Source organism: Mastigoproctus giganteus, chromosome 12 (assembly GCF_048544385.1).
Source record: "Mastigoproctus giganteus isolate SK-2022 chromosome 12, ASM4854438v1, whole genome shotgun sequence".
In the NCBI taxonomy this organism is placed as follows: domain Eukaryota; kingdom Metazoa; phylum Arthropoda; class Arachnida; order Uropygi; family Thelyphonidae; genus Mastigoproctus; species Mastigoproctus giganteus.
Window position 1 is genome coordinate 56,728,065 of NC_143586.1, and position 26,911 is coordinate 56,754,975.

At 37.5% G+C, this 26,911-nt stretch overlaps 1 protein-coding gene across 1 annotated transcript in view; it reads left to right on the plus strand.

The window, feature by feature from the left end:
* DCTN3-p24 (Dynactin 3, p24 subunit) overlaps positions 1 to 26,911 on the plus strand; it is a 134,681-nt gene that overhangs the window by 100,272 nt on the left and 7,498 nt on the right. The window contains exon 6 of the mRNA XM_090386475.1: positions 22,102 to 22,161. Within this exon, the coding sequence (XP_090242601.1) occupies positions 22,102 to 22,161 (60 nt within the window). The remainder of the gene's footprint in view (positions 1 to 22,101; positions 22,162 to 26,911) is intronic.

The following is a 26,911-nucleotide window of genomic DNA, read 5'->3' on the forward strand; positions in this document are numbered from 1 at the left end:
CTTGCCCACCATTCTTCCTTCTAAAGCTTTTGCAAAATGTAAAATCCATTGGAAAATCCTCCAAAATATTCCCCTTGTAGCAGTATCCGACATATACAATAAGTTGAGCAAGGTTTGAAATATCTGTGGATTCATCTAGCTGTATAGTATTGCAAAAACTGGACTTTCTGTCAATCGATTTAATAAATTGAATTTCATAACTGCAAGACTGTGTCTCTGGATAGAGGAATGGTATTTAAATCATTGCTGTACTTTTCTTCATGCATAATTGAAATAATTTTTATTGCAGCAGGGAGAATGCATTGAATTATGAACCAGAATAAAGCTTGCATGCAACACTTGCTATATACATTTACTGCTACCGCACATTCATACCTCTGGCCTTTAGGCAATACAATACAGGCAATTTAAGAATTGTGCTGCTGTAGGAAGCATGAAATAAGGGCTAAAGGGATTAATTGAATAGTACTTCTGAGTACTACTCAGTGTTTGAGTGCTACTGAGAAGTATTAATACATACTGAGAAGTCGCACTAGTCAGCTGCTTTCTTTGTGTCCATAGCCATTGAGCAAATTAAGGCGCATCCCCAACGATGTAGGCAGTAGGATTCATGCATATCTCAGACTTAGTTCGAGTAGCAAGGACTCTACACCTACAGTATTGAAAAGTAATTTTAACAACAAGTTTTTAGCTTTTATGTACACAAAAAATAAATTTATTTAAAAATTTCTGCGACCCCTTTAATTTATCCAGCGACCCCCTCTGGGGGTCACACCCCACAGTTTACGCACCACTGATCTATACTATATCTGAGCAGATGCCCCCTGAATGCAACGTGTACACTGCAGAGCTAGACACTATAGAATTAGCTTTAGATTACTTAAGAACTCGCCAATACCAACAATTGATTATATACACCGATTCACTGGGTGCACTACTGGCTTTATCAGCGATGAGACTCTCTATGAAGGTGAATTCAATATCTGCTTCTGCTGAATCCCCAGTCACATTGAAATTAGAGGAAACAAGTTGTAGCCAAATCTGTAGCCCTGATGAATAATCTTAACCTGTCAGTCCCCTGTACAGAATACTAGCAATATTTGTAAAAGAATAAGAGCAGTTTACCTCAATATGATATGTAGAATACTTCTGTATGATACTCTCCAGAAATTAAAATGGATATAACATTACAGTAAAAATTAGATTAAAAAATCGAAAATACTACATTACAGTAAAAAATAAATTGAAATCAATTAAAAAACAATTGAACACAATTAAATATCAATTGAATGCAATTAAAAATTAAGTGAAAAATTAATTAAAAGAATTTAACGAAAATATTGCCAAATGATTTTCCTTCCTGAAGCTGAAACGCTTTTCGACCGTATGTTGTGATCACAGGAATGAAAATTACCGAATAGGGGCAAGCATGAATCTTAAATAGGGATTATTTTTCTTTGTGCATGCCCATAAAAAACCATGAATTGGAGATTAGATATGGCCGGCGAACATTAACAGAATTTTCATGTAATTTAATTTTGATGGTTTCTGCAATTAATAGTCATGTATAATTACGTTGGACACTAAGTATTTTGGCTTCGAATAAAAATGTACGTTTTTCATTAATGCCATGAAAGGCGAATTCTGATGCTACTGAACGAGAAGCATGAACTGAGGCTGCTTGTTGATTAACATAAAAATTCAGAGAAAACCGCGTAAGAGGAACCGTAGTAAGAGGAATCGCAATCACCCCAAGGAATGTTGTATACCAGGTCATTTATTAGTGTTGCGAACGAGGAAAGGACTGAGCGATTGTTCAGTATAGTGTGTAATTTCCATATTTGCCTGGCCAAAATTTTAAATTCAAGTATCTTTAAAGAATCTGTTAAGCTGTTTGTGCCACTCTTCAACATATGGGACAGAAATAAAGTATTTTTTGATATTACTATTGTTGGTTGGTGTAGTTTTTTGTATCCTATCCTTAGCTTGTACTCTGATTCGGTTTATTGTAGCAAGGGGGTAACCCCTGTTTAAGAATCTGCTGGTTAATATTTGTATTTCTGAGAGCCCAAAGCAGATTCCATCATTGAATATTTATAGGCATTGAGAAATTGATTAAAGATAATAGATCTTTTGTAGGTGAATGGGTGATAGCTGTTATAATGCAGAAGCATGCTGGTTTTTTTAGGTTTACGATAGATGTTAAATTGGATTTTATTTGAGTCCCAAGTAAGCGTGAAATTTAGAAAATTTAATGACTTAGTATCCGCATTCACCCTTTTCAGTGTAAAATTGAGTTTAGAATGAATATTATTAAATGAATGTAAAATGTCTTGGATAGTGCTACTATTAGTAATAACAACAACATCGTGTAAATACCTCCCATAGTATGTGATATGGGGTAGAAAAGGCGTCAACATATATGCGCAATCGTTGAGAGATAGACCTCCGATATTAAGTTCCTCAGGCTCAGTCCCATTGGCAAACCAAAAATTTGTTTATATACTTTGTCTCGAAAGGTGATATGGTAGGCTTCAACTAAAAGCTTAATTAAGTGAAAAACTTCTTTAATAGGAAGCTTTGCATAATTAATCGGTATATAGTTATTATTTAACATATCCCAAAGAATATCTAATGTGTATTCAACGTTTACATTCATATATAACAAGGTAACATCTAGTGAGAATAAATTATCATCACCAAGTCTACAGTCCTTAAGGTTATTAAATATTGTATCGTAGTTTTTTATCCCAAATTGTATTGCCTGTCTAAAGGGTTTTATAATGCTATAGATGTGTGGCAAAGGATGAAAATGCCGAGTTTCTGTAGAAAACAATGAGCCGAATAGGAAATCCAGCCTTATGCAATTTTACCTGACAGAAAAGTGCAGGAATATTGTATGTTCTGGCCTTCAATTCCTTTAACTGAGCCATAGTAATGTAGTCATTTTTTTGATATGTGGTTAGCATTTTATTGTACTGATTGACCAAATTGGTAAGTTGTGCCAGGTCTACTTCAGGATAAGTGGAGGTATCTGATACAACTGAATCTAACTTATTTGTATCATCATCATCAGCCATTTTCAATCCACTGCAGGATGAAGGCCTCTCCAGCAACTTTCCAGTTCCTTCTGTTTTGAGCACTGGCCATCCATTTACTACCCAAAAACTCATGAATTTCATCTATCCATCTCCGCCTTTGTCTTCCAGGTTTTCTTCTAGCTCCTCTTGGGTACCATTCTGTTATTTTCTTAGTCCATCTGTCATCATGTCTTCGAGCTATGTGTCCTGCCCAAGACCATTTTAGTTCTTTAGTTTTGATAAGAATGTCCTTTACTTGAGTTTGCTGTCTAATCCATGTGTTTCTCTTCTTATCTAACAGTCTGATTCCCAATATAATTCGTTCCATTCTTCGCTGTGTAGTTCTCAGCTTCTCTTCCATTCTTTTGGTGAGTGCCCAAGTTTCACTTCCATAAATCATGGTGGGGAGTATACATTGGTTCATTATTTTACGTTTCAGACAAACTGGGATATTGCTCTTCAGTATGTGACTATATTTCCTGAATGCTATCCATCCAAAATTTATTCTTCTCTTGACTTCCAGCCATTTATCATTATTACAGCTAATAACTTGTCCCAGATAAGTATATGACTCCACCTTTGCAATTACTGCTCCTTCGATCATTATTTCCCTTTCCATGGCATACTTGTTAATCATTACTTTTGTTTTAGCCATATTCATCTTTAGTCCAAAATCCTTACTAACTGTGCATAACTGATTAAGATTTTCCTCTAATTCTTTGGGATCGTGGCGTATGACCACAATGTCATCTGCAAATCGTAAATGGTTTAGGTACTCTCCGTTCGCATTGACTCCTTTCTGTGACCAGTCTAATCTTCTGAAAGCTTCCTCAAGGGCAGCAGTAAACAGCTTCGGAGATATTGTGTCTCCTTGTCGAACTCCTTTCTCGATTTTAAATTTGCTACTGTCTCTGTCTAGTCTAATAAAGGAGGTAGCACTCTCATATATTTTCTTCAAAATCATAATATATGGGGTATCTATGCCTTGTCTTTCCAGTGCCCGAAACATTGCCTTATGCTGTATGGAGTCAAATGCCTTTTCATAATCCACAAATGCCAGGCATAATGGTGTTTTATATTCATTTGCTTTCTCCATTAGCTGTGATATTATGTGAAGGTGATCCATAGTTGAGAATCCTGTCCTAAAGCCAGCTTGCTCTTTCGGTTGATTCTCATCAAGTATTCTTTCTAATCTGTTAGTAATGACCCTTGTGAACAACTTGTAGATGTGGGATAACAAGCTAATTGGTCTATAATTTCCAATTTCTGATTTATCTCCTTTCTTATGCAGCAAAACTATGATTGCATTATTCCACTGCTTAGGCATCACACCTTTTCTGATGCACTTTGTGAAGAGCCTTGCCAGTTTTTGTGTTATGTCTCTTTCTCCCAATTTTAACAACTCTACAGTAACTTCATTTTCCCCCGGGGCTTTCCGATTCTTCATTTTCTTCAATGCATGTTCTACCTCATCAGGAAGAATATCGGGTGTGTCGTATGTGTTGCTACTTTGCAATCCATCTTCCCCACTGCTGGTATCATTCCCTCGCTCCTTGTATAATTCTCTATAGTAGTCTTCTGCTATTTGAATTATGTCTTCTCTGCTGTTTATAAGTACACCATCGCTATTCTTCAGTTTCAGTATCATTTGTCTTTCTGTATTACTGCTCATGGCTGCTGATTTAAATCTTTTGTTTTCCCTTAATGCTTGTTCTACTTTTCTTGTGTTAAATCTTCTTATGTCCTCTCTGAGTCTCTTTCTAATGGCTTTGCATAACTCGGTATACTCAATTTTCTCCTTGTCAGTGTTTTTCTTGCTCTTCATTTGTCGTCTTCGGTTCATCATGACAAGTGTTTCTTGACTAATTTTTTCTTCTTTGGATTTCTGTTTCCCTATAGGTTTCTTGGGCTTTATCACTTTCAGAAAGTTGTAATATTCCTCATCGATATCTTGGTCCTGCGCAGTCTGCAGAAGCTCAAACTTGTTTTTAAGTTCCAGTACATACTGCTTTTTCTCCTCCTCTGTTATCTCAAAGACCTTTGTATTATTTACTCGAGTCAGTTTTTTTCTTTCCTTTCCTACATCTATATCAAGTGTACATCTTACCATTCTGTAATCACTTCCAACATTTACCTTATTCAGGACGGTAACATCATTCACAATATATCTTCTGTTAGTGAGGATGAAGTCGATTTCATTAGTTGTTAATCCATTTGGACTGTTCCATGTCCACTTTCTGTTCACCCTTTTCTTGAAAAAAGTGTTCATTACTGACAGTCCTTGAGATTCTGCAAATTCCACAAGTCTTCACCTCTTTTATTTCTTTCACCAATTCCAAAATTTCTTATAGTTCCTCTTTCTGCGCTGTTTTGCCTTTTTCCAACCTTAGCATTGAAGTCCCCCATAATAATAGTGTAGTGGGTTTTCTGCTCATCTAGAAGACTCTCAATTTCGGTGTACATTTCTTCAACCTCTTCATCATCATGGCTCGATGTTGGTGCATAAATCATTATAATCTTTAGCTTGTACCGCTTAGAAATCTTGAGTATTAGCCTTGACACCCTTGGTGATGTACTTTTGAATTCCAAAATGTTTTTAAAATCTTTATGGACCAGAAACCCAACTCCACCTTCACTCCTTTCACTGTTTCCATTGGTGTACAGCAGATTTCCACAATCAGGTTTATCGAGTATTAAAACTGTATCTTCTTTATCTGCTCTCTGAAAAATAATGTCTTTATTTTCCTGAAGGTCACATAAAGATGAACTGTCGTGTATTCAATTTAGGAAGTCGCGTTTATTTTAGTTAACCACTTGGTTAATTTGTTGAATAAATAAATCTTTTTGTGGAACATTACGAAGTCCAAATTCAATATCAATAATGCACTGTTTTTTAGGTAGCTTGCGAGGTGGTAAATTATAATTTAATCCTTTGGATAAAAGTGAAATCTAGTCCTGCGATAGCATATACAAAGAAAGATTAGTAACCTGTTATGTCGGTTTGTTGAACATTGGGCAAGCGGGTGTTCACAAACTAGCCGAAGTATTCTTGCCAGAATACTAGCAAGTAATGCGTAATAAATTATATCTCAGTGGCACGATTTATGGAGTCAGCAGGTTGCAAACAAAATTATCCATCTATGGCAGTCTAGCCTGCACAGGGATCATAAAGAGGAAGTTGTCCTTGCTCAGCTGCACATAGGACAGTCATCTGACCCACTCCTTTCTGCTGAGGGCTGATGACCCTCCTACCTGAGGGTCATCAGCCCTCAGCCACACACAATGCCACACTGTTTTATCCATTAAACATATTTTATCCAATTGTATCAATTTTATAAATGCTCATTTTGCCACTTTTAGCCATTTGACTGAGCTTTATACACTCATTCAGATTTTATCCAACAACGACCATGTGTTAGCAGTTTTTAAGTTTTTACAAGCTTTTAATATACAATGTAATTGAAAAAGGTGACCGTGATTTCCCTTTTAATTATTTTTGGAAATATTTGATCGATTGCTGTGATCATAACAGCAAACAGTCTGGTAACTCACTAAGTTTTATTTGACACCTCAACAATGACCTTCACTGCGCCGTGAGTGTGCACAGAATGACTCCTATGTACACTGCCTCAGTCAGTGTCAGTAAGATGACCATGCAACAGGAAGCTCAGTATGTATTGTGGTACACTGAATTTCAATACCGGCATATGTCGGTATTGAAGTTGCACTATGACAGATTTAAATTCAGCGTACACAACACACATTGCACTTTCTGTTGCACAGCCATCTTACTGACACTGACTGAGGCAGTGCATGTAGGAGTTATTCTGCGCACACTCAAGGTGCAGCCAAGGTCATTGTTGACATGTCAAATAAAACTTAGTGGGTTACCACACCATTTGCTGCTACGATCACTGCAATCCAATAGGTGGTATATGACTTTCATCAACCGGTGAAATACCACCACTTTGCTTATTGGAGGCTTGAAGTGGTGAACCCATGTTTAGTCTCTAGAGCAAAGTTTCTGGTATCCCCCCCCCCTCCACATACTTCTCCTTCAACCCATGCACGGTACTAAGTACTATAGGTTTTTGATACCTTTCGTGTTTGGGGTTTTCATAAAAAAAAAAAAAAAATCAATCAGATATTTCTGAAGATAATTAAAAGGGAAATCACAGATACCTTTTTCAATGACTCTGTATATACATATATCTAAAATAGATAATTTACTCTTATACAGCATTTTAGTTATTTATGTATCAACAAAAATCTTGATCTTTGTTGAAATTTTAATTTTTTTCTCATGCATTATAACCCCAGTCGTTTTTGCACCAATAAAATCAAAACTAAACTAAACCAAAAGCATTAGCCAAATGACAGAATTACAAAAGACTAATGCCAGCCCCATCACAACTTGCACCGTTGCCAACTTTGGTTTATCTGAGGTGCCTATATTGCAAAACTTCAAGATGATAATTTGAACTGCACAAAAAGCCTACCTTTTTTTCAAATTTTTAGACAAAAATTTTAGTTTATATCCAAATTATTGTAATTTTATTAATATCATTGAACAGATAATATGATCAGTAATCAAAATATCAAATGATCAGAACTACATTTGCTCCTTGCACAGTTTTTGCAAGACAGGCCATTCCTTATTTTGGGCATGCCATATAGCTATATATCCTTAACCACCATAACTGAATCTACCTTATAACACCTCTTTGCCATATGCCCAAAGAGCAAGAGTGGATTAAGGTCGGTTGAGGTCCCGGGCGCAGAAGAAAATATTGGGCCCCTTAAAAAAAAGAGAAAGAAAAGGGAAATAAAAATACATATTAACCATTTTTTTAAATAAATAAAAATATATTATGTACTATTAATGTTTTATTTCCAATAAAATTTGAATATAATATATGTATAATATAATTAATAATAGCATAATAATAATCACAAAGTTTTGAACTAATATGTTCAACTAATTTGTTGGGGTTTTGCGTGGGCCCTTCAGAAGTCGGGGCCCAAGGTGTGCGCCCGCCATTAAATCCGCCTCTGCCAAAGAGATTTTATAAAATTTCTGAAACCTGTGTAAAGTACTACATATGGGAAGCAGTAACCCCAGAGTAATGTATCAACTCTGTGGTACTACACTGACAATGGTAGAAAATGAAAAGGACCTGGGGGTAATTGTGCAGGCAGATATGAAGTTTTCTGAGCAGCGCAGACAGTCTGCAAGAGTAGCTCATGGTGTCTTGTCAATGATATACAGGAATTTTTGTCTCCCTACAAAAATTCCTGTAAGGGATAAGAAGGTGATAATCCCCTTGTATAAGGCAATTGGTCAGGCCACACCTTGAGTACTGTATACAGGTGTGGAGGCCTCATTTTAAGAAGGATGTAGAGTTGTTGGAATGAGTACAGAGAAGGGCAACAAGACCTATAAAAATTTACCAAGAATTCTCAAAGATATAGGCCTTTATAGTGATCCAGATTTGACCCTTCAACTCTCTCAAGTGTGACAAAAGGAATGTACCACACAATAGTCAATGACTGTGCATATATAATATGCACTAAATAAATAAAGTACTATTTTACCTATATAATTCCCACTCTTAATACAATAGCATAGATAGCAAAGGAACGATGTGCTTGATTATGCCAAAGGTGCTGATTTTGACTTCTAGTGATACGTCAGTCTACTAATTGGTTTCTTTCCTTTGTGTTATTTTTCATATATGCAGAAATGTTGTTGTTATTATTTTATTTATTTATTATTATTATTATTTATTTTTATTTATTTATTTATTTTATTATTTTTTTTATTTTTTTTTTTTATTTATTTATTTATTATTTTTATTTATTTTTTTTTTTCAATTAGAGAACTACTGAATCTAACAATCTGTAGTTTAACAGCCAACTAATGTTGGCTGTTAACAGCCAACTAATGTTGGCTGTTAAACCACAGATTAAGTGGCTCTTCTTGCATTTAGCCTAATTATAACAATCGCATGCTAATATGTGTTCACTCTCGTTTCGGATATTAATGACATGATGCTCTATGTGACTGTTCATAGCACAGTTCTGGGAAACCACTGGTGACGCCTCACCCCCAAACACTATGTGACTGTTCGTTCATTTACTAGGGAATAAACAATTGGTATTTTTCATTTAAAATTATTTGCTGCATAATGCCTTCCTTCACTGTATAAAATGTTCATTATCAGTACTTTGTATGGCTGTGAAAGAGGCATATGCCTAGCTTATAACAGTCAAGATTTAATGTAAAAAAGTTATTACAATTACTTCAAATACAAACAATGTCACCCAAGAAAAGTAAGTCTCTATTTTCAAGGATTTAGGTATGTGCCCCAGAAATTTGTAGATTTTCATTTTGGGATTTGTGCTGGTGTGTCATTAATATAATCACATAGTGGGATAAGTATTTAAAACACATTTGGAACATCAAGTGCAAAGAATGAAACACAAAAAATACAATGTTTTGTACTCTTGTTTTCTAGACTTCTTAATGTGTCATAAGTTATGACAGGTATGTTTACATATTTTATTATCAATAAAAGTTTAACTTTTAATATCTTAATTTCAATGCTTGTTTTTTGTACCATCATTGTTACTGGTTGTTGGGTAATTGTTATCTGTTGTAGTTGTGTTTATTGTTGAAATAAAGCCTTAGTTGCATGATATGACTACCTCTGGTGGTCAATTCACTTAGGTTGACATGGTTGTGCTGTAGTCAACTTCAAGTAGGTCGTGGAATATAAAGATTTTGAATAGCCAGTGCTGTGTAATTGAATAAAACTAGTAAAGAGGGGGGGGGGGAGACTTTAAAATACAGAAACATGTAATTTATTTGCTGCAGAATATCATTAATTTGGAAGAAAAGCCTAGAAATGACATTTGGATAGTATAAGAATGCAGTTCTGCAATATTTCAGATCTCTTAAAGTCTTCCAATTTTTGATTTCTAAAGTTTGACAGGTGTGCATATTGCCAGTGCAGTTAGGAGTAAATAAATAAACTGTTTACGGCTAAGTACAAGACTCACGACATTAAAAGTAAAGAACTGAGTTGTGAAACTTATATACAGGCAGAATACTAATACAGCATTTAGAGAAGATTAGCACTTACACAAGACTGATTATTCACTATTCTTGGTGCTCCTGGTGCCAAGCAATTTCTCTGTGCTTTCACTGCAATTTTCTAAAAGGTAAATTCTAGTTCTCTTTTACATTCCACTCCTTTAAGAAATCCTTTTATTTAATAGCAGCTCTTATATCAAAAGTACTGGTAGAAAGCAAGGAAGGAAAATAACCATTCTTTATTTTTCATATTTTATTAGACTAACTCCTACTAATTTTGCTTAGTCACACCAGCTGCTGCTCCTGCCTTCCTGTGGTGGGCCAGTAACCTTGGCAGAAAAGTTCATCTGCAAGGGCTAAAAGGAGCCAATATGGAACACAATATGTTTCCCTCTTTAGAACCAACAAGCTGTCGGCCAGAGACAGAAAATGACCATGACTCGTCGCAACCAAAGAGGCTTAAAATCAATTCCTCGGCGACAGAGTTTCCTGCATTCTTAATAATGCACTCACTATCAGAACAGCCTCTCAATAAGCTATCCCACTTTCTAATCCAAAAATACTTGGAAAGTATTGCAGGGTCTCCCAAGGCAGTTAAGAGACTACAATCAGGGGACTTGGAGAAACTGTCAACCGCGGGCATTCTGAAAAACTCTTAAAAAGGACCAAGTTTGCTAAAATTCCAGTGAAAGTGACTCCCCTTGCAACCCTAAATACATCTAAGGGTGTTATATCTAGTTGAGATCTTTTGAATGTGACAGAGGAAGAAATTAAAGAACTTCAGGAACAAAATGTAATTGCTGTCAAAAGAATTATGATCAAAAGAGACAATACGCTCACACCCACCAGAAATATCATTCTCATCTTTAACAGTCCAAATCTACCCACATCAGTAAAAGCAGGATATCTACTTTGTTGCATTCGTCCTTTCATCTTTCATTCCTAATCCGTTGAGATGCTGTGAATGCCAAAAGTATGACCACTCTCAAACAGCATGCAGGGGGGGACCCAGTTTGTCCCAAATGTGAATCCTCCGATCACAGTCAAAGTGATTGTTCGGCAAAAGAAATGACCTATCCCAACTGCAAAGGTAACTATCCTGCTTACTCTAAGACATATGAGAGATGGAAAATGGAGAAAAAAATTGCGAAATATAAAGTTGAAAACAAAGTTAGTTATCAGGAAGCAAGAAAATTAATTGCACCCAGTATACCTAACGGTACCTATGCCAGTATTGCAAAGAAATATCAAACAATAGCCACTCAAACTGATGTTACCATTCCATCTAACATATCAATCTCTGACTGGGCTGGAGCTGTCCTCTCCCAGAAACAGTCCAATGCCCTGAAGCACTCAGACCAAGCGAGTAATATGCCTCTTACGACACCAGCGAAATCTGCTCCGCCAGTGATTGCTGCTACTTCAAATAATCCTAGTTTGACTTCAAAAAAGATTATTCAGGATGCATCGATGGATGCAGAGTACTCATCCAAACAGGAAGATCCAATTCTGGAAATATTTGTAGAAGAAGAAGATATGGACACTGCTCGCCCTACCTTTCCAAAAGGAGACAAACCAAAGCCTGATCACCATAAGACAGCCAAGTCAGGTACAGCTTCTTCTACATTCAAGTAATGCCTTAGATTTTACAGTGGGATTTTAGAGGCTTTCATGGCAACATTGACGACATTCAGTACTTAATTAGACGCTACTTTCAAGTTGGTTTCTGTCTGCAGGAAACCTATTTAACTCCTCAAATTTCAATTTCCATAAAAAACTACTCAATCTATCGAACAGATCAGAATACATCTGATTCTGCTCGTGGTGGTGTAGCTATTTTGATTAACTCAAAGATCCCTGCTAGCCAAATCATTCTCCAAACCCAAATTGAAGCTGTTGCTGTGTATTTGATTACTCAGATTGCGTTTACAAGATCTGTTGTATTGCCTTATACAAGGGAATGATGATCTTAAAGAACTTATAAGATAGCTACCCTCCCCTGTCTGCTTGCTGAAGGATTTCAATGGCCACTATTCTTTATGGGGATCCTCTAAATTAGATAGACACGGCCAACTGATTGAAACTAAATCAGCAGAACTAGAAATTCGAGCAAATCATTTTGATCAGCTAATGGAGAAGCGGGCAGCTCCTCACAGATCATTTGCTGATGCAGTTAGGCAGAATTTGGTTTCTGGGGATTCTAATGGTGAGGCTACTGTGTGGTGTGAAATGGGTGTTGCAGCTGAAGATAAGATTGGACCTGAGTCCTCAGTTAGTCAGACCCTAAAATCATTGTTATACTTAAACCAACAGAAGATTCTGCTTTGGCTTCAAGCCAAGACATCAGGAATGTAGTGGCAGATGCAATTAAGAAGAATTATAAGAATATGAAGATTAAAAATATTTGTCTCCTGAGAAATAAAGGGGTTTTAATAGAAACCACAAACTCAGAAGATGTAACTAGGATAGGGAATGGTTCAGCTTTATAGGAGATTGGTCTATCGATCGAAAGGCCTAAGATGTCAGATTCAACAGTGCTTTTATACAGAGTGGCCAAGGAGTTTACAAAGGACGAAATCCTCGAGGAGTTATACCATACAAATTTTAAAGATTATGAATTTACCCAGGATGAGGTAAAAGATGAAGTAACATTCAGATTTCATTCTGGATCTGGAACTGAAGTGACTAATTGAGTCATTGGTTTCAGCCCTCTCTTATATAAATGCTTGTTTCATAATGAAAGAATTTTCCTTGGTTTTGGTTCCCATAGGTTCCAGAAATTCACGGTGGTGAATTTCTGAAACCTATGGGAATGTTTTAGATTAGCATTAGCATTAGTAGAAGCATATGATGCAAGAAAGCAAGCTTATGCAGCATCAGCCAAAAAAAAAAAAAAAAAAAAAAAAAACATTCCCATTTCACCCCTCCGTTCATTCGAAATACCTGTCCAGTTGAGCCTTAAATTTATTTAGGCTATCAACTTCCACAACAAGGGATGGACGTCTGTTCCACCAACCAACTAACTGCTGGCTAAAGGCAAATTTCTGCACATCTATCCTACATCTATCTTTCCTCAATTTGAATTTATGCTCTCTCAGGTGATTATTCTGAGCAAGAGGAAGAATCCCATCGGCATTGAGCATGCTCAAACCATTCAAGGCTTCATACACCTCTATCAGATCACCTCGCCGGTGCCTAGTCTACAGAGTTTAAGATAGCCTATGCTGATGACCTTGTGATTGGAGTTTCTGGGTGCTCCAGACTTATAAAAATACAGTCAGTTTTAGATGATTTAATGCAGTGAGACAAATTGAACAAATTGAAGATCGCTGCAAGTAAGACGTGTTTTATGGTTTTCAAGAAACAATTTGATTATGGCATACTTTCAAGAGTTCTTTTAGGTGGAATTCAAATTCCTTTTTGCCATATGTTTCACACATGAATATAAAAGTAAGACACTTTACTGCTTCCATTGCTGGGATTTCTCGTAAGGAGTGGGGATTGAATAAGAGAGTGTTGTCATTGTATTATGACTATTTTTCTCCAGATAGTGGCATATGCAACTGTTGCTTGGTTTTCTGTGGTAATTAAAACTAGGATTCAGTCGAAACTTTTATCACTTCAGCGCTCTATGTTACAAACTTTACTGAAAGTAACTAGAACGGCATCTACAAACACCCTAGGCGCCTCCGTAGCCAGGTGGGAAGGAGCAGCAGTGCATAGCACACGCTTCTTGATTAGACCGGGGTTCGAGCCCGTCGCCACCAAATATGAAGGATGCGGAAAGGTCAGGGAATGACCACCGCATATCCCGGAGCAATATGGCCTTAGTTGCTAATGCTCCTAAAAACCAAAAACAACAAAAACAACAAACACCCTACAGGTAATTGCCAGTGCCATGCCATTGGGTTTATTTATTTTCTACAGAAGTTTTTTGTACAAATTGAAAAAGGTTATGTCATTAATGTTTTTGGACATCACAATCGATTTGGAGAATAATATTAAAGAAGAAAAACAACGAATATTGAATAAATTAATGGAATTATGGCAGACCAGATGGGAAAGTGGTGATGTTGGAGCTGTCACAAAGAAATATATGCCCCAGGCAAAATCCGGGGCATCTCGGTTTGCACCTTCTATGTATACTTCCTTTTGGTTAACAGGATATGGTTTACTAAGGGCCAAATTATATGAAAGAGGATTGGAGACAGATCCGTTCTGTACATGTGGCAAACAGGAGACTTGGATGCATGTAATTTTCTTATATCAGGAGTATGAAGACCAAAGGCAGACTTTAATGGCACATATTCCTGGCTTATTGTGTGACAGTACACTGCTGCAACAGGATCTAGTAAAGTTCAGCAGATGGGCTGAGAGGTGGCAACTGAAGTTTAACATTGACAAATGTAAAGTACTGCATATGTGAAGCAGTAACCCAAGAGTAACGTAACAACTGTGTGGTACTACACTGACAGTGGTAGAGAATGAAAAGGACCTGGGGTTAATTGTGCAGGCAGATATGAAGTTTTCTGAGCAGTGCATACGGTCTACAAGAGTAGCTCATGGTGCCTTGTCAGTGATATACAGGAATTTTTCTAGCAGGGATAAGGAGGTGATTATCCTCTTGTATAAGGCAATGGTCAGGCCACACCTTGAGTACTGTATACAGGTCTGGAGGCCTCATTTTAAGAAGGAGGTAGAGCTGTTGGAACGAGTACAGAGAAGGGCAGCAAGATTAGTGAATGGAACAAAGGATTGCTCTTACGAAGGAAGGCTTAAGTTTTGCAAATTACAATGTCTGGAGACTAGGCACCTGCAAGGTGATCTGATTGAGGTGTATAAAGTCTTGAATGGTTTGAGCATGCTCAATGCAGATGGGATTCTTCCTCTTGCTCAGAATAATCGCCTGAGAGGGCAGAAATTCAAATTGAGGAAAGATGGTTGTAGGATAGATGTGCGGAAGTTTGCCTTTAGCCAGCGGGTGGTTGATTGCTGGAACAGAGATCCATCTGTTGTAGAAGTTGATAGCTTAAATAGATTCAAAGCAGAACTAGACAAACATTTGTAACGAGTGGCTGGGTGAAATAAGGGTTTTTTTTTTTTTTTTTTTGGCTAATGCTATATAAGCTTGCTTTCTTGCAGCATGTACCGTTGCTAATGCTAATGGCTAATGATACAGTACATTTACTTATTGCAAATCGTGACTGCTTTAATTCATTTCAGGAGTTTTTCAGCTGCTGTTTTTGCAAGAACCGTTCTTAGAGCCTTTCTTTGAGGGGCAAACCTGGTGCCTGTATTGTCTTCCTGAAATTTCTTGTTGGACCCGATTCCTTGTGTCGGTTCTGTGATTTTGGAGAACATTGCCTTCAACTATTGGATTCTAATTCTGGCTAGTGGCTGGAGTGGTGGACCTGATTCGTGGTGTTGGGTCTGGCACTCTGGTTAGTTGTCTTTGTGCTGCAATCACAAATACTTCCTTCTGGATCCTTGGGTGGTGGACCTGATCCATTGCGTTGGGTCTGCTGCTCTAATGGTTCTATTTTTCCATGGCGGACAGTTAAACATTTGCTGAACAGTATTTTTATTGGGTATTGAGGTTCCAGTGCTTGTGGAACAGCAGATGAGGAGATATTCAGTTGAGCTGTGATTTTTGAAGTTTGTAGTTGTGCCATCCAGACTATTGATTATTAGTTGGGGGGGGGTTTTTTGTTTTTTTTTCCCTGCTGGCACCCACTGGTATTGCACTACCTCCGGTGGGTGCTGGATTTCATGTGCAAATTGCGCTACAGTAAAACCAGGTAATTCAACATACTTTTCCAAACCTGCTTTGTAAAGACTACACATTCACAAGTTTTCAAGGTGGAGTTGGGCTTATGCCTGAGAGCCACCCTGATTAAAGAACACACTTACGCGCACACACACACAAGTGTTTAATGGTATATACAGAGCATCTAAATATATCTTGTATATAAATCATGTATATACTTTAATGTACATAATCTTGAGACTGTATATTGTGTGCAGTTAATAAATGAAAATGAATGAAATTATTGAAACTCTCCTAGATGAACAAAACCTGACCATTCTTAATAGTAGTGCACACATCTCTATACAGACTTCTGCAATTGATCACTCAATTTGCTCCCCGATACTGCTTCCAGTCTCTCAATGGTCCGCTATGGATGATCCCATGTGCTGTTACCATTTCCCAATTGTTTGTAACCTGCTCACTGCACAACCACCATTAGACCAACCCTGCAGGAAATGGAAATTCTCTAAAGCCAATTGGGCCAAATTTCAGTCAGCAATCACTCTGCACAAAAAAATTATTCAACTACAACCCATAGATGAAGTCACTGATTATATCACATCCTGTCTTTTACTTGCAGCTAAATACTCAATTCCATTATCAGATCCTCCAAACCGATGGCACTTCAACTATTGGTGGAACGAAGAATGCACAGAAACAAAGGAGGAGAAAAAAAATAAAGCATGGAATTTATTCCGTCCATCGCCAACCACAGTTAATTTAATTAGCTATATAATCTAGAGCTAATTGTAATATGCAATACAATTAGCTCTAGAAAATTTGACTCTTCACCCATCTGCAAAATATTTAGTTTACACCAACTCTCTCAGCTCAATTAGAGCAATGCAGAATCCCTCTCATAAGGATTGCCCTATTTTAAATCATATCAGGTATTTGCTGTAGAAAATTGAAGATCGTCAACAACTAGTAAACTTTTGCTGGATTCCAGCACACTCAAGCATTAAAGGAAATGAACGGGCTGATATTTCTGCTAAAAATCCATCAACTTTAGACTTAAGCTCTATCTTTATTCCAGCCTCTGATTATAATATCATAATTCAAGCAGCATACCATGCACAGTGGACAGAGCTATGGCATAATCAAACAAATAATAAACTTTTCCAATTGAAACAAGACCCAAAATTTTGGCATTCAATCATTCAGACAGTTAGGCGAGAAATGGTACTCGCGAAGATTAGAATAGGACACACTCATCTGACTCACCTCCATCTACTCACAGGTGCTGATCCTCCTCAGTGTCAACACTGCTCAGAACACCTAACAGTCAAACATATTTTTAATGACTGTCCACACTATCAACAACATCATCACACTTCAATATTTCATTCTCTGGCTAACCTCCGAGAACTGATGACATTAAATCATATCATTGGAGAGGAGGCAAATATTAATGAACTTTTCTGTTTTTTGAAACAAATTGGAATTTATGAACAAATAGGGGAACTTATTGTGCAAAAAGGATAGATGGAACAGGACCAGGGTATGTCTGCCGCGGGCAAAGGTTCATGAACTTGTAGAGCAGATATCATCTTTTAAGGTCACAAAGGGTGATATTGTACACGTTGGCACTAATGATATTAAGACTAGGAGACCGGTGGAATTACTTAACAAGTACAAGTCAATGCTGAAAAAAAGCCGTGAGTTAGGGTTGAATTTGAAAGTCTCTTCAATTCTGCCCAGGCACGATAGGAGTTGTGATTTGGTTTTTAGGAGCATTAGCAACTAAGGCCATATTGCTCTGGGGATATGCAGTGATCATTCCCTGACCTTTCTGCATCCTCCGTATTTGGTGGTCACGGGCTCGAACCCCGGTCTAATCAAGAAGCGTGTGCTACGCACTGCTGCTCTTGCCCATCTGGCTATGGAGGCACCCACGATAGGAGGGAGTACATGATGAGAGCCTTGCCGATCAATTCGGCCCTGGAGAGATTTTGCAAGGCTCAAGGGGTAGAATTTTTCTCAGCCTGGTCTGTGCTGGTTAACAGGAGAGACTGCTTCTACAGGGATGGGATACACTTAAATAGAAAGGGTGCAAGAATATTTGCCGATGCCATCGGGGCAGAGTTAGGTGGGTCGGAAAACTGCTAGCTTGGAGGGATACACGGACTAATAGATTAACATTAGCTGCTGGCAGAGGTAAAAGTGATTCTTGCACTACTTCTATTGAAATGCAATTGAGCAGCAGCCTGGAAAGCAAGGCAATGGCAATTTCCAGGACTGCTGGGAGTCATAGTGGAACAAGTAAATACATGGGCTGTGTTAGGGTAACTAAGTGTAGAAACAGGTGCATGTATACTTGCATGTACACCAATGCTAGGAGTATAGTTAATAAATTCGATGAGCTTGAAGTGCTACTCAAGACATCAAAGACAAATATTGTTGGGATATCAGAGACATGGTGTCACACAGACATAAGCAGAGCAGAACTGGAATTTGGGGAGTACAATTTGTACAGAAAGGATAGACAGGACAGAAAGGGAGGAGGGATTATGCTGTTAGTTAAGAAACACATAAAGTCTAAGGAAGTGCATCCAATTGATGTTGGTGAACAATGCAATGTTGAGTCTGTTTGGTGTTACATAAGCAATTGAAAAGGAAAAATGAGAGTAGGTGTGTGTTATAGGCCAAATGAATTTGATGAGTATAATGAGCAGTTGTGCAGAGAAATAGTGGGCCAGTAAATCAGTGTCTTATAATGGGGGATTTTAATTTCCCAGATATTGACTGGAATTTGTGGGTTGGACACTCACACACTAGCAAGGCTTTTGTGGATTTATTGGATGATTGTTTTCTACAGCAGCATGTTCAGGAGGCAACTAGAGGGAGTAATACTCTTGATCTGATTATCAGTAGTGATTCTTCATGCATCAAGAATCTGCAGATAAAGGAACCACTAGGTGGCAGTGATCACAGTGTGCTGAAGTGGGATTTACCCAAAGAGGTAACTACCATCAGGGGTATAGGGAAGAGTTTTTGCTTTTGTAAAGGTGACTACAGTGGGACCAACTGGTGATGTTACCAACAGCAAATTCAAAATGGGAAGCATTCAAAGAATTAATCTTGGAAGCTAATAGGCTTTTCATACCAACAAAGAAATATTGTTCAAGATTTAGGCCTAAATGGATATCAGATGAACTAATTAGACATGTGACAGAGAAGCAAAATGCATGGGATACATATAAATTAACATGTAACACAGAAGCCTATGATAGATATAAGCTGGTCTGTAACAAAGTTACAAAGGAAGTTAGGCAGGGGAAGGCAGATTACGAGAAATCTTTAGCAAAGGATGCAAAGAAAAGCAGCAAAGAGTTCTTTACTTATGTAAACTCTAGAAGGAAGGGGATGAATCAGATTGGTCCACTTGATATTGATGGTTCAACTGTTGATGATCCTGCTCAGTTAGCTGACAAACTAAATGAATATTGTGCATCTACATTCACACATGAGATTCACCAATTCTGGGAAGGGAATGCCAGAGGTGTATTCAACTCTGGCAGTAAGCTAGATAATCTTGTAATAACTGAGAGTAAAGTGGAGGAGAAAGTATTGAAGATAAACACAAGAAAGGCACCTGGGGTGGATGGAATCTATCCAGTTATATTAAAGGAGGTGGCAAAGTAAGTAAGCAAACCCTTAGCCATAATTATGAGAGCTTCCCTGGACTCAGGGTAGGTACCCATGGACTGGAGATGTGCAAATGTGACCCCAATCCACAAAGGAGGATCAAAGGGAGACACAGATAGTTAGTTTAACTTCTGTTCCAGGGAAATTAATGGAGACACTGGTTAAAGAAACATTGGAGGATCATCTAGACAAGACTGCAGTTATAGCTCGGACACAGCATGGGTTTGTTAAAGGAAAGAATTGTCTGACCAATTTGATTGGATACTATGATGTGATCACAAAGGAACTGGATGCAAAGAATAACTTTGATATCATATATTTGGATCTTAGAAAGGCCTTTGATACTGTTGCACATAGAAGACTGCTGCACCAATTGGAGCAGTGTGGCATATGAGGCAAATTGCTGCTATGGATAAAGGGATGGTTGAGTGGGAGAAGACAGAGAGTGGTAATCAATGGACACTGCTCAATGTGGACTAATGTTATTAGTGGAGTCCCTCAGGGTTCAGTGTTGGGTCCATTGTTGTTTTCTGTATTTATAAATGATATTGATGATGGTATATCAGGCTTAATGTCCAAGTTTGCAGATGATACGAAGGTTGGCAGGGTTGTTAATGATACTAATGACAGTACACTACTGTAACAGGATCTAGAAAAGTTGAGGAGATGGGCTGAGAGGCAAATGAAGTTTAACATTGACAAATGCAAAGTACTACATATATGGGAAGCAGTAATCCCAGAGTAACGTACCAACTGTGTGGTACTACACTGACAGTAGTAGAGAATGAAAAGGACCTTGGGGGTAATTGTGCAGGCAGATATGAAGTTTTCTGAGCAGTACAGACAGTCTGCAAGAGTAGCTCATGGTGTCTTGTCAATGATATACAGGAATTTTTCTAGCAGGGATAAGAAGGTGACTATCCCCTTGTATAAGGCAATGGTCAGACCACACATTGAGTACTGTATACAGGTCTGGAGGCCTCATTTTAAAAAGTATGTAGAGCTGTTGGAACGAGTACAGAGAAAGGCAACAAGATTAGTGAACAGAACAAAGGGTTGCACTTACGAAGTAAGGCTGAAGTTTTGCAAATTACAGTGTCTGGAGACTAGGTACCTGCAAGGTTATCTGATTGAGGTGTATAAAGCCTTGAATGGTTTGAGTATGCTCAATGCTGATGGGTTTCTTCCTCTTGCTCAGAATAATCGCCTGAGAGGGCATAAATTCAAATTGAGGAAAGACGGTTGTAGGATAGATGTGCAGAAGTTTGCCTTTAGCCAGTGGGTGGTTGATTGATGGAACAAACTTCCATCTATCGTAGAAGTTGACAGCTTAAATAGATTCAAGGCAGAACTTGACAAACATTTGGAGTGAGGGGGATGAGTGAAATAAGGGATTTTTTTTTCTTTTTGGTTGATGCTATATAAGCTTGCTTTCTTGCATCATGTGCCCTTGCTAATGCTAATATAATTAGTTTCTGAGCTGAAATGAAATTGTGAACTGGCTTCCTATTAATTATTTTTTAACATTCCTGTGAATAGGTGCACTAGCCACAGCAGCTTGTGCGCCATTAAACATACACACACACACACACACACTATTCTTGGATTAACTTCTTCAGCAGGGCATTTGAGAATATAGGTACACTTGCTTGAGATGAACAGGCTTCAAGTGCCATTAACCCTTGAACCTGCCCATTTCATCTGTGCCAACTGTGCCCATGTAAGTTTTATTTTTAGTGTACAGAGCATATATATAAATGTCCACTTGCATACAGAAATAAATGCAACTGCAACTGGATTAAATTAAGTAGATACAATCTTTTGACCAGTCCTGTTTGAAAATATTTCTAACTTTTCTTTTTCCGTATGTATATTTTTTGTTTATATCCATTATACTAATTACTGCCATTTGATTGTTCCAGGTGAAATACAAAACTTACTTACAGATTGCTTTCATATTTTATTTTCAGACATAAGAACGCAGGCATGCAGTGCAAATTTAATTTTTATAACAGTAATTAGCTAGGAATATAGCTTTTGTCCATGGTCCATCTGAAATGTGTGACATAATGAACCATGTTTTATTAGACATTGATTACATGTGCATTCTCTTCTTTAGTTTGCTTCCAGAAGCACTGCCAAGCTATTATTAAAATCCCAGATAACATACATTAACAACCAGAAACAAAAAAAGTGAAAATGACTCTTGGCAAATAAGTAATCTCATTATTTGGAGACAGCAGCTTTTGTCCTTGACTCATAAAATTCAAAAGTTAGATTGCCAAAGATGAATGGATATTGGAAATGAAATTTGATGAGTGGACAGCATAATTATTTGGAGGTCAGGTCAGATTTGTAGTATAATTAGCTTCTTTTTTTTTTTTTTTTTTTTTAATCTGAAGGAATAAATACATAATTTTTAATTTTTCTGTATTTCATTGTGTCCTTTTTGTTAATTCTTTTTTTAGGAACAAAGTTCTGCACTTTCAGAGGATGTTAGATCCCTTTTAGAAGTATACAACAAGACAGTATCCTTTAATTATTATTAGTGTTCTATCATAAAACAAAGAGCTTCATATAAATGATTTCTGGCTTCTCTGGAGTGGTGGGGGAAGGTTGGACCTGGATGGCTGATTAAACTTTGGGTACAAGTGTGATGCAATAAGTAATGACAGAAACATAAAAAATTTCACTCTGATTTGACATAGAAAAGTCATACTTCAGGGCATTTAACTTTGGACATCCATCACTGCTATTTGCCCTACTAATGGCCTTAAAATACATTGCATCTTCTCCTCTTCTGAAATATCTCATATACACAGACTCATTGAGTGCAATACATGCCCTCCAACAAAAGCAGACCATCACATCCCATTCTTTACCAGATACAAGCTCATCTTGTGAAACTCAAAAGCAAAAGAAGGCAAATAAAATTATTATTATTTTTATTATTATTATTATTAATAGCCATATGGTGCAAGGAAGCCTGAGGCTTATGCTGCACCGGCCAAAAAAAAAAAAAAAAATTCCCTATTACCCTGAGAGAGAGAGAGAAGTAGAAAGGAATCACCAAGAAAGAGAAGAATGACGATATCCAGCTCAGGACCCTGGGTGTACCAAGCCCATACTCACCAGATGTGAGCCCCTGGGGGTTGGATCCCAGGACATGCAGGCATTGAAGGTAATGAAAATGCTGATCAAGCAGCAAAGAATCCTACAAATACAAATCTAAGGCTTTACAAAGTTCCACATTCCGATTACGGACCTATCATAAAACAGATTCTCCACACTCAATGGTCATAAATGTGGCAATATGAATCAAACAATAAACTGTTTCAAATAAAACATGAAATTCAGCCATGGAATTCGAGTCTTCATAAGGATCGGCACGAAGAAGTAATTTTAACCAGACTACGCATTGGACATACACATCTCACACACTTTTACTTACTCACAAAAGCAAATCCTCCAGAATGTCTTCACTGTTCTTGTCAACTCACTGTAAAACATTTCCTTATAGAATGTCCACAATACCACATACCATCTCCATATAAATATTCAGGATTCCCTGACTTTATCACAAATCATAGGCAATAACTCCAACATTGAAAATATATTTACTTATTTAAAACTAATAGGATATTTTAGCCAGATATAAACCATAATCAAGAAACATCACTGCCATTGTCATTGATGTTTCACAATATGGCCAAAGTTGCTTTTGCGCCAAAAAAAAAAAAAAAACGACAACCAACCATCACTGCTACCCAGGCACACTATATCCCCAGCATCTCATGCACCATTAAACCCCCATAACACACACACACTACCCAGGAGGAAGTATCTGTGTTCAGCTTTGTGTCATGTGGTTAGTTATAAACCTGACTTTCTGCCTCAAGACATCACATTGCAAGAGTATCATACTGTCATCAGAATTTTAAGTATTAAAGGTGTTGGTGGCACAGAAATTTTCTAAAGAATGAATATTCAATACAGAGTAAGCTATCTGAATAAAAAGAACATTTACAAATGGATTGTAGGGTTTACTGAAAACAGAAGGGAATTCCCAGATGTTTATTGCTTATCACTCAGGACAACCTGTTTAAGTTTCAATAATATGCTTCAATGTTAATTAATTTTGATTTTCAAAGATAACAAGTAATAGTACATTAACTGTTGTACAAGTTCAGCACTAGCAAAAGTATTGTATGCCATGTCATTCGTGACAAGCTTACTTTTTAAAGGACTTGTTCATGGTAAGTGTCTAGAATTCTGTCACAGGAGCACAATGATATAAGAGTTAAAATTACCAGAGTTGATTTCTTGAGTGCATAGACTTTGGATGAAACTTGTATTCAATATTATTATCAGCCAGAGTAGTCTAAGTGGCAATTCACCATTAATTGAAAGCATCAAAATTCACTATTGAGGAAGAAGCTTAAGGTGCAGATATCAGCTGACAAAATTATGATTATCTTGTTTTGGGACTTGGAGAATCCTGTTTTTGACCATTACATGCAAGCAAATGTATATCATATTCCTACTATCACATGCTTCAAAGTGACCTGCACCTGGAAACACTCGAAAAATTCGAGAGAAAGCAGACAAAAGGAGTGATTCTGCTTTGCAATAAATACCTTCCTCGTTTTGCTATTGCATCACAAGAGACCAATACTGAATTGGGATGGGTAGCACTACTTTTATCTCCCATACATTTCAGATATAGCACAGTCATAGTTTAATAGGATTGGCCCACACAGGGCAACATTATAGGGAAGAAAGTTTCGTGGTGAAAATAAATTAATATTTTTAATTATAAACAGTGATGCAACTTTGGCTTGGTGAACAGCAAAAAAAAGCTTTTTTTCCTACAGGAATAAAAAAAATGACTATTAGGTATCTAATAGTCAAGGGAAACTGTGTTGGTTGAAAATAAAAGTATCCATTTTATGACAGCTATTTCTGCAGTTATTAATGCTTGTGTCTTTACTTATTGATCAACTCTTGTAACAGTGTGTCAAGTGAAAGGGTGTGGGTTAAATCCCACTGATGATCGAAGATTTTTTTTTTTTTAGGATTATTAAAACATGCATAACATAATGAGTAGGTTACAAAAATATAAATACAGTCATTTCTCGATAACTCAAATTTTTATTGAAGTCCCAGTCCCTTTAGTGGAGATTCAATGTTAAACTCTCTCGATTACTCGAACTGAACTTCGGATAACTCTAACTTTTCCGAACAAATTTTCAAAATTACATTCGTGTACAAATTGTCCATAGCCTTTAAACTAATTTCTCCCCTTTTGTATGTCTTCAGGGTTCTCTTTCCATTGTGAAAGGATTAACAGTTCCAGTTAATCCTTTCACAATGGCAAGAATACATACTCGACCACGAGGGCGATAGTCACGTGGTTAGTGACGGACATGAGGGGAGGGAACAGTGACTAATCTTATAGGAGTCTTTTCAGTAACAAGTGAATCTTGTTCTGATTTGTCTAAATTCAAACAGTAAAAGTTCCTGCATCTGGCTCTCCTCACATTTCCTGGCGCAGTGGACAGCACGCGTTTGCTGTTTTAGCCGCCTCATTATCGGCGGTGCATCGCGTGAACAAGCTGAGCGTTGCAGGCAGTGCAATATCTGCATATTATTTTTGCATCTTGATTAATTAATCCTGTGTGTACCAAGCTACCGAAAGAGTGCAGTGTATACACAGCAGAATTATACGCAATAAAAATAGCCTTAACTCATGTACAAGATAAGCATTATACGAGAAGTGTAATATATACAGATTCCTTGAGTTCCTTACAATCCATGCAAAACATAGGTACATCCAAACACCCAATCCTTTGGCACATATGGCAAATACTAACTGACTGTGCCAGAAATGAACAGAATACTTTTTTCTGCTGGATCCCAGGACATACAAGGATTGCGGGAAACGAAGCAGCAGACATGTCAGCCAAAGAAGCCATACTACAGATCGGAGAGGATATATCAGTCCCGTATTCCGATTACAAGCCTGCGATATGGCGTATTTGCCAGTTGCAATGGCAAGAAACTTGGAATCAGCAAATTGCAAACAAATTATACCAAATAAAGCCGAATATTGAAAACTGGATTTCTAGCAGTCGAAGGTCGAGAAAAGAAGAAACAACACTCACCAGGCTAAGAATCGGGCATACCCATCTTACACACTCATTTTTGTCGCGAGTAGAGGAACCACTATGATGCCAGACTTGTGACACCATTCAATCAGTTCAACACATATTAATAGACTGTCCTACATATACAAATGAACGTAAACAAGCCTTCAAAGATATTTATGAGACACATGACGCCATTACACTAACAGATCTCTTGAAAAATAAACATGACTGCACAGATGTTTTCTTCAACTTTCTTAAAGCTATCGATTTATACCACCTCCTCTAAGGAAGTGAATATAAGCAAAAGACTAACACAAGAACGTATGAATCAGGTTAAAATGAACAATTGAAATCGAAAGTAAACACCCCTGAAACACATCACACCGTATGAACTGGCGCATTATGACCCGCGTAGTCCATGCGCCATTAAACCTCAATACAAACCAAACCAAACCTGTGTGTACAATGGCAAAAAGTGTTTCGTCAATAAGAGGCAAAAGAAAATTGGTAGATGATGACAACCACATTTACGTGTTTTCAAAGAGAACTCTAGATGAAAAACATGGAATCTGGGTTTGTGAAAAACGTTCCACCTCCAAAGGGTATGTTTGGACAGAGGGTTTGGAAGGCCCAGTTGTGAAAGTCGTAACTAAACATAACCATGCAGCTCAAGCTGCAAGGTCGGAAGCATTGCAATTTATTGGACAAATACAGCAACGTGCAACAACCACGAACAAACAGCCACAGCAAATTGTTGCATCAGTAATTGCAGAGGCTCATGCCAATGTCACAGCATTACTTCCTAAAAAGGATTCACTTAAATTAACCATTCGTCATGTTCGATGCAACAATGGTACTCCTGCTTTACCGAGCAATCTCCAGGACCTAGTAATTCCACAAAATTATCAAGAAATTATCATTGATGGCAATGTACAACAGTTTTTGATGTATGATTCTCAGGACGAACTGCTCCCGGGTTGCATGCTTATTTTTTCAACTAGTAACAATCTTCAGTTATTGGTGCATAGCCAGGAGTGGTTTTCAGATGGAACTTTTTGCACAGTACCCACGCATTTCCAGCAGCTTTATACAATTCATGTGGTTCAATTCAATGCAGTTATTCCAGTGG